General features: G+C 40.4%; 1 protein-coding gene across 1 annotated transcript; it reads left to right on the plus strand.

The window, feature by feature from the left end:
* Positions 1-4,854, plus strand: LOC132065752 (dicarboxylate transporter 1, chloroplastic). The gene is made up of 3 exons (XM_059459278.1): positions 1-1,231; positions 2,541-2,762; positions 4,203-4,854. Exons 1-3 carry the CDS (start codon positions 77-79, stop codon positions 4,563-4,565), a joined length of 1,740 nt encoding a protein of 579 aa, XP_059315261.1. The 5' UTR covers positions 1-76; the 3' UTR covers positions 4,566-4,854.
* The last annotated feature ends 2,343 nt before the right edge of the window (positions 4,855-7,197 follow it).

Genomic DNA, 7,197 nt, shown 5'->3' on the forward strand with positions numbered 1-7,197 from the left:
CCCTATTTCTGCCAGATTTTCTCTTCTGAGTTAAACAGATCTCTCTGAACTGAACCCACTTCCGCCATCACACAAGATGGCGTCTTTGGCCCTCACCTCCTCCATCAACCTCCATCTCAGGCCAACCCCATCTCATAAACCCCTTCAATTCACTCAAACATCACAAAACACCCCATCAAGTTTGTCTTCTTCATTCAAGAACCCCTTAAATCTTGGAAAAAGGTCAAATCTTGAAAACCCCAGAAGCATAATTGTAAGGGCCTCATCATCTTCATTCAAGAACCCCATAAATCTTGAAAAAAAATGGAATCTTGGAAAACAATGGAATCTTGGAAAACCAAGAAGTGTAATTGTAAATGCTTCAACTTCATCTACTGCAATAGTTCCACCACAACAACCATGGCAAGGTGCTGCTATGAAGCCATTGATTGCATCTATAGCCACTGGAATTATTATTTGGTTTATTCCAGCACCTACTGGTGTGACAAAAAATGCATGGCAATTGTTAGCTATCTTTCTTGCTACAATTGTTGGGATTATTACACAGCCTTTACCACTTGGTGCTGTTGCACTTATGGGACTTGGTGCTTGTGTATTAACTAAAACACTTACATTTGCTGCTGCATTTTCAGCTTTTGGTGATCCAATTCCATGGTTAATTGCACTTGCATTTTTCTTTGCTAGAGGGTTTATTAAAACAGGATTAGGAAACAGGATTGCTTATCAGTTTGTTTCATTGTTTGGTAGTTCTTCATTGGGGTTAGGTTATAGTTTAGTTTTCAGTGAAGCACTTTTAGCACCTGCTATACCATCAGTTTCTGCAAGAGCTGGTGGGATTTTTTTACCATTAGTTAAGTCACTTTGTGTGGCTTGTGGAAGTAATGCAGGTGATGGTACTGAACATAAGTTAGGATCATGGTTGATGCTTACTTGTTTTCAAACATCTGTTATTTCATCATCCATGTTCTTGACAGCTATGGCTGCTAATCCGTTGAGCGCGAATTTGACACTTAGTACTATTAATCAGACAATTGGTTGGATGGATTGGGCTAAAGCAGCTATAGTTCCTGGTTTGGTGTCTTTGATTGTGGTTCCATTGTTGTTGTATGTAATTTATCCACCTTCTGTGAAGAGTAGTCCTGATGCTCCTAGGTTGGCTAAGGAGAAGTTGGAGAAGATGGGACCAATGTCTAAGAATGAGATTATTATGGCTGGAACTCTGCTTCTTACGGTAAGTGAAAAACGATACTGGTCACTTTTGTTTTTAACTTGTTGATTGATGAAAGCAGAAATGTGTTTGTTCATGTTGATTTCTGAAAAAAATATCTGAACTAAGGGAACAGCCATAAGTAGATAAGATTAGGATGTAAATTAAGATATTGGATTTATGGGCATTAATGGTAGAAGAGGATTATGCTATGATGTAGACGTGTAAAGCCCTATAGAGCGAGTTTGTTAAATGAGCTACTACCTATGTCCCAATTTGTGTGGCATCGTTTGACTAGGCACATAGTTTAAGACACAAAGGAAGACTTTTGAAATTTGTGGTGTAAAACAAACCTTTGACATTTGTGTGACAATAAATCATTTCACTAAGGGTAAAATGGGAAGTTCAAAATTAAATTGTTATACTAAATATAGAAAGATGTCATTCTTTTTAGGACTGATAAAAAAGGAAAGAGTGTCACGTAAATTGGGATGGAAGGAGTATAATTTTACCATTCTCATAACTAGTCTTGTTGCTCTGTTGGACTAGCTAATGATCCTATTTAACTTTTAACTTTGCGAAGACATGCAAATGCAGTCGAGCCAGTGAAGCTGCATCAATGCTGTCCTGCATTCCTAGAATCAATTTTTTTTTTTTTCTAGATGATTTTGTCCCTTTTTGGATGCTGCACTTTTCATTGAGCTTAACTTATCCTTAAGAAACGTCAATGGCCAAGCACTTCTGTCTTGTTCACAAAATATTGGTTCATTCATCACAGATTTATAAATTGAGAGATATAGATCACTATGTCATTGAGTTTTTAGTGATCACTCTAGTGTTTTTTTTTTTGGGGCATTTTCAGCACTTGGATAATAGCTTGCATTAGTGGCTTTTCCTTAACCTAATTATGACTTTTCGGTGCATCTCTTTCCAGCTTAGACAAACAATCTTTTTATTAGTTCCGATCATATTTAGCTGAGATATCTCATTTGGCTGACAACTGCTGATACTTTTTCATACTCTACTTTTTGTACATTGATCATATTTAGCTGAGAAAACTTATTTGCCTAATATCCGGTGATACTTTACTTCCATCCTGTAATCGGGTTGGTAAACGCAGGTGCTAAGAGCTTTTAGAAGTGGTTGCTAACTTGTCGACACATGATGTATTAATGCAAATAAAGTTAGCTTGAATTTTACCCTAGTAATTGTTGGAGCATATGCATTCTGCATTTTGGTTTTGCCCCTATGCTTTTCATTTAGAATTGATAAATGTAGTTTGAATTTGTATGATACCATCTATTGATGTTTCACTCTGTATGCTCTCTTCCAGGTTGGACTTTGGATTTTTGGTAGCACATTAAAGGTTGATGCTGTTACTGCAGCAATTCTTGGACTATCTGTACTCCTTATAACTGGGGTTGTCACATGGAAGGAGTGCTTGGGTGAGGCAGTTGCTTGGGACACCCTTACTTGGTTTGCTGCACTGATTGCAATGGCTGGTTATCTAAACAAATATGGTCTCATCTCTTGGTTTAGTGAGACAGTGGTCAAGGTTCGTTCTCATTGCTTATTTTCGCTGAATGATATTTGGTTTGCTTTATTGCTATTGTTGGTACCTGAATAGTTTATTTAGTCTATCAATGTGGATGTTCAGTAATTTATGCTGAAAGGAAGTTGACACTTAACTATAGCCAACTGCTTCTTCTGCCTGCTGATCCTATCTTGGGTCATTTGCAAGTGTAGAATCAGATATAAGATTTTGTGCCTAAATGCCTGCATGTTAACATTCATTCACTTATTTTTTTCTGCTTGTTGTACTCAGCCATATTGATTTTTCTCCTTGTTTAATAGGAGCTCTGTTTCTCCTATGCTAGTAGCTTTTTACATTTGACTGAAACTTCTTTCTTAAACTAAACTTACATTTAGCTACAGGACATCCAGTTTTGCATTTCAACACCCAAGTTCTTTATTTTGTTACAATGTCTGCCAACTTTTATGGAGATCTTTAATCTTAGCTAAGAGTTTCTTTCTAATTCAGCTTCGTCTTTTGTTAACTTATGAGCCCATCTCCCCTTTTTGGTTGACCTTAGTGTCATGTTATGAAGCGTAACAAAAGATTTAAGTTTCTGTGCATATGGGAGAGGTATGAATTATCTTAGGTTATGTCTTTGAATGCTGTGGAAGTAACCTCTTGCAGAAATGCAGGGTAAGGCTGAAAGCGTAACAAAAGATTTAAGTTTCTGTGCATATGGGAGAGGTATGAATTATCTTAGGTTATGTCTTTGAATGTTGTGGAAGCAACCTCTTGCAGAAATGCAGGGTAAGGCTGAGTGCAATAGACCCTTGTGGTGCAGCCCTTCCCCGAACCCCGTGCATAGCTAGAGCTTAGTGCAGCAGGCTGCCCTTTTTTATGTCTTTGAATATGTGATTCAACAATCAAAATGTTGGGCATTATCAATTAACACTTCTCAATTGGAGATATTGAAAGGCCTTAAGAAAGATCATTTTGAATTGCCACCTTAGAAGAGTGGAATGGTTATTCAACATCACTATCTTGCCACTAACAAGTGTATTGAGGGAAGTTAAAAAGAGGTAAACTTAACCTTGATTGGCGTTACATTATATCCTTCAGTATTATATTTGGAATTGTTTACATAAAAGACTAAATTATCCCATTACAATGCTTACATATGAAACTGTTAAAAGGATGTTATGGGTTAAAATACTAACAATCTTATGCTTGTCTATAATTATGTCTCCCATAACCAAAAGTATTGTAGTTGTTAACATGTGTGGTGAGTACATCTGATGGGATAACTGAATGTTTTCTGATCAGCAACGGAACAACTTTTTGATACAGATAAGTGGTGAAACCATTTTGTCCTTTTTCTTAATGGACTTGCTGAAGAATCTATGTGCCGCTACTCCACAAGTATGGGAGTTGCTCCATTAATTTATTGCTCATGCTTGATTTACTCTCTATATTTTGCAGGTTGTTGGTGGATTAGGTCTTTCATGGCAGTTGTCGTTCGGAATTCTTGTTCTTCTGTACTTCTACTCCCACTACTTCTTCGCAAGTGGAGCTGCTCATATCGGAGCAATGTTCACAGCATTCTTATCTGTTGCTAGTGCCTTAGGTACTCCACCATACTTGGGAGCGTTGGTTCTCTCATTCCTCTCGAACCTTATGGGTGGAATTACCCACTACGGAATTGGATCAGCACCTGTATTCTACGGTGCAAACTATGTTCCCCTTGCTAAATGGTGGGGATACGGGTTCGTATGTTCTGTCGTCAACCTTATTATCTGGCTTGGTGTCGGAGGAATTTGGTGGAAGGCTATCGGCTTGTGGTAGAGTTGCTGGTTAAGATGACAGCATCTGATTACAGTAGTTAATGATACCTATTACAAGCTCCTCATATGATCTTGACGAGGACTGTTAAGATTAGTGTTCTATTCTTTTCTTGAAATAAGTTTTGGTTATTTTTTGGTGGAGACTTGTGGAGTTAAAGAATGGTAGTATATAAATTAGGTCCATTTGTAGCTGAAGTTCAGGTTTTTTGACATTGAAACTTCAAATTGTAGGAGCTGAGTGATTAGCTCACTTCAATTCTTTTTACATCTATTGCTCACCACTTTACTGATTCTTTGGTGGCAACTTAACGGTGCTGTTTGGACCTAGTTGGATCATTAGAACATAGATATTTTCATAACATTTGGTTTCATAGCCGTGGAAACAATTTTTTGCATAATTGCAGGGTGGGGTAAGGTTGCATACAATAGACCCTTGTGGTCCGGCTCTTTCTCGAACGCCGCGTATAGTGGGAGCTTAGCGGGTTGCCCTTTATTACAATTTTGTTGGTGATAATTCCCTTACTTTCCCAAAATTGCAGTGAGTGTTAAAAAGTGGAATAACTCCTTCCCCTTTTTAATTCATCACCAGAATATTTCATAAATTTAAAAGGGAAAGAAGGAAAAAAAAAGTAGCGAGTAGATTGTTGTTCACCATGGTCATAAAAGAGGTATCTGGTCATGTTGTGATGACCCGCCACATCATTATGCCACCTAGCGCCGTCGATTGTTTATCATGTAGGAAAGACATGTGGATGCTTACGTGACAGTACTTAACGTATGAAACATTCTAGAGCCATGAAAACTTCTTGGAAAATCTCACAGATTAACGAAAATATACGAAAAGGCTTTTTTTGGAAAACATAGGTAGTAGATTTGTGGAAAATGTAGGAATGCTACAGTTGTGTAGAGATTTCGAATAGAGGGTTTATTACATAATATATGTAGAGACTTATATAATAATTATTATTTTATTAGTCCTAACATGAATAGTATAAATAGGAGAGTCGTTACGTTTGTAAGCTTAAGTAATTGCGAAAATCAAGCAAGTCATACATAATAAAAAACTTCATACAGCAAATTCTCTTACTTTCTCGGTTCTTATTTTAAGCGATGCGAGTGTAATGTAGTCTGGTGACTTGGCAAACGAATCGTGAGCGGGGTTGTCTTTGAACGTGAGCGAGTTGTCGAGTGCGCACGTACGCAGTGTGAAGACTAGGGCCGTGACGATGTGGTATCGAGAGCGAGGTTACGGCTAAGGGAATGGCGAACGACGGTGAAATCCAGCTGTGCTGCTAAGCCGCGCCGTCCGGGATGCGGGATTTAGCGAAAGGGGCGTAACAAAGAAATGTGTGAAAAGCGAGAGCAAGGAGGTCTTTGCGAGAAGTTGTTCCAAATGAAGGGCTTACATCCCGGAACACGTCCACCGGCGAGGTGAGCAAAGATGACGTCGAGGGTCTGCAGTGAGGGCGTCTCGCTCGGTAAAGAATGGGTTATGAAGGTTAATGTGGGGATGGACGCCATCGACACGATTTGGCCAACGTTTGGGCAAGATGGAGGGCAGCTCTTGGTGTTAGCCGAGGGGCATACTCTTGAAGAGATTGAAAGCATGCGAAACGACTTGGAGGGGCGTATGCAGGCTGAGATTGAGGTAAAGCAAACCATCACTGCCTTAGAATCCAGAGTCATGGAAGTGTTGAGTACTATCGATGCCATGAAGGCAAAGATAGTGGCACTCGAAGAGCAGGTTAGTGTTGGCGTGACCAAGGCAGCCAACAACGTTGTTGTGATGAGGGAGGTTAAGATCGAGGCTCCCAAGCCACCAGTGTTCAAAGGGGTCCGTGATGCACAAGAGGTGGAGAACTTTCTTTGGCACTTGCAGAACTACTTCAGGCATGGCAAAGTTAGGGACGATGAGGCCAAGATCAATACTTGGCGGCCCATGTTGTACCTATCATAGACTACCGTACTTTGGTGGAGAAGAAAGGTCGCCGATGCGAGAGGGTACGTACCTGATGTACGTGGGATCGGTTCGAAATGACTTGGCGACAATTCTTACTAAGTAATGTCTTGTACGAGGCAAGGCGCGAACGGGAAGTTGAAGCAAACGGGGAGCAAACGAGACTATGTCAAGGAATTCACCACGCCCACTGCGGCAAATTCCCAACCTTACCAATGATGACTTATTGTTTCACTTTATAGACGGGTTGCAAAATTGGGCTAGCGGGGTTACAACGCCGTCGAAGTCGCAGGACATAGACCAGAGCCATGGTGGAGGCCGAGTCTTTAATGGACTTGACATGACAAGCACGACAAAGGCTAAGGCGATGAGTCAACGTGTGGCGATGCCAAGGTGGGGGAGGCCGTGGCGAGAGCGGGGAGTCGCAACAACAATACTCAAGACTCAAAATGTGAATAAGTTCGACGCGCGAGAAGTCAAGTGGTCGTCGGGGCTATGCCAGAAAGAAGGCGCGAACGAGAAGAAGGGATGCTACTTATGCGGAGGGCGCGCGGCAAAAATTGCCCCGACACGCGAAGAGCCTTAGCGCTATGGTGCATGAAAGTCATGAGCAGACGCAAGCACAGAGTACGGGAATCGCACAGTTGGGATGATTAGACTATGTGGCGCTGTAACG

This window comes from Lycium ferocissimum, chromosome 7 (assembly GCF_029784015.1).
Source record: "Lycium ferocissimum isolate CSIRO_LF1 chromosome 7, AGI_CSIRO_Lferr_CH_V1, whole genome shotgun sequence".
NCBI lineage: Eukaryota > Viridiplantae > Streptophyta > Magnoliopsida > Solanales > Solanaceae > Lycium > Lycium ferocissimum.

Coding starts and splice junctions, on each gene's coding strand:
- LOC132065752 (XM_059459278.1), top strand. CDS start 77: ATGGCGTCTTTGGCCCTCACCTCCTCCATCAACCTCCATCTCAGGCCA. Junction 1,232..2,540: donor CTGGAACTCTGCTTCTTACG/GTAAGTGAAAAA, acceptor GCTCTCTTCCAG/GTTGGACTTTGGATTTTTGG. Junction 2,763..4,202: donor TTAGTGAGACAGTGGTCAAG/GTTCGTTCTCAT, acceptor TATATTTTGCAG/GTTGTTGGTGGATTAGGTCT.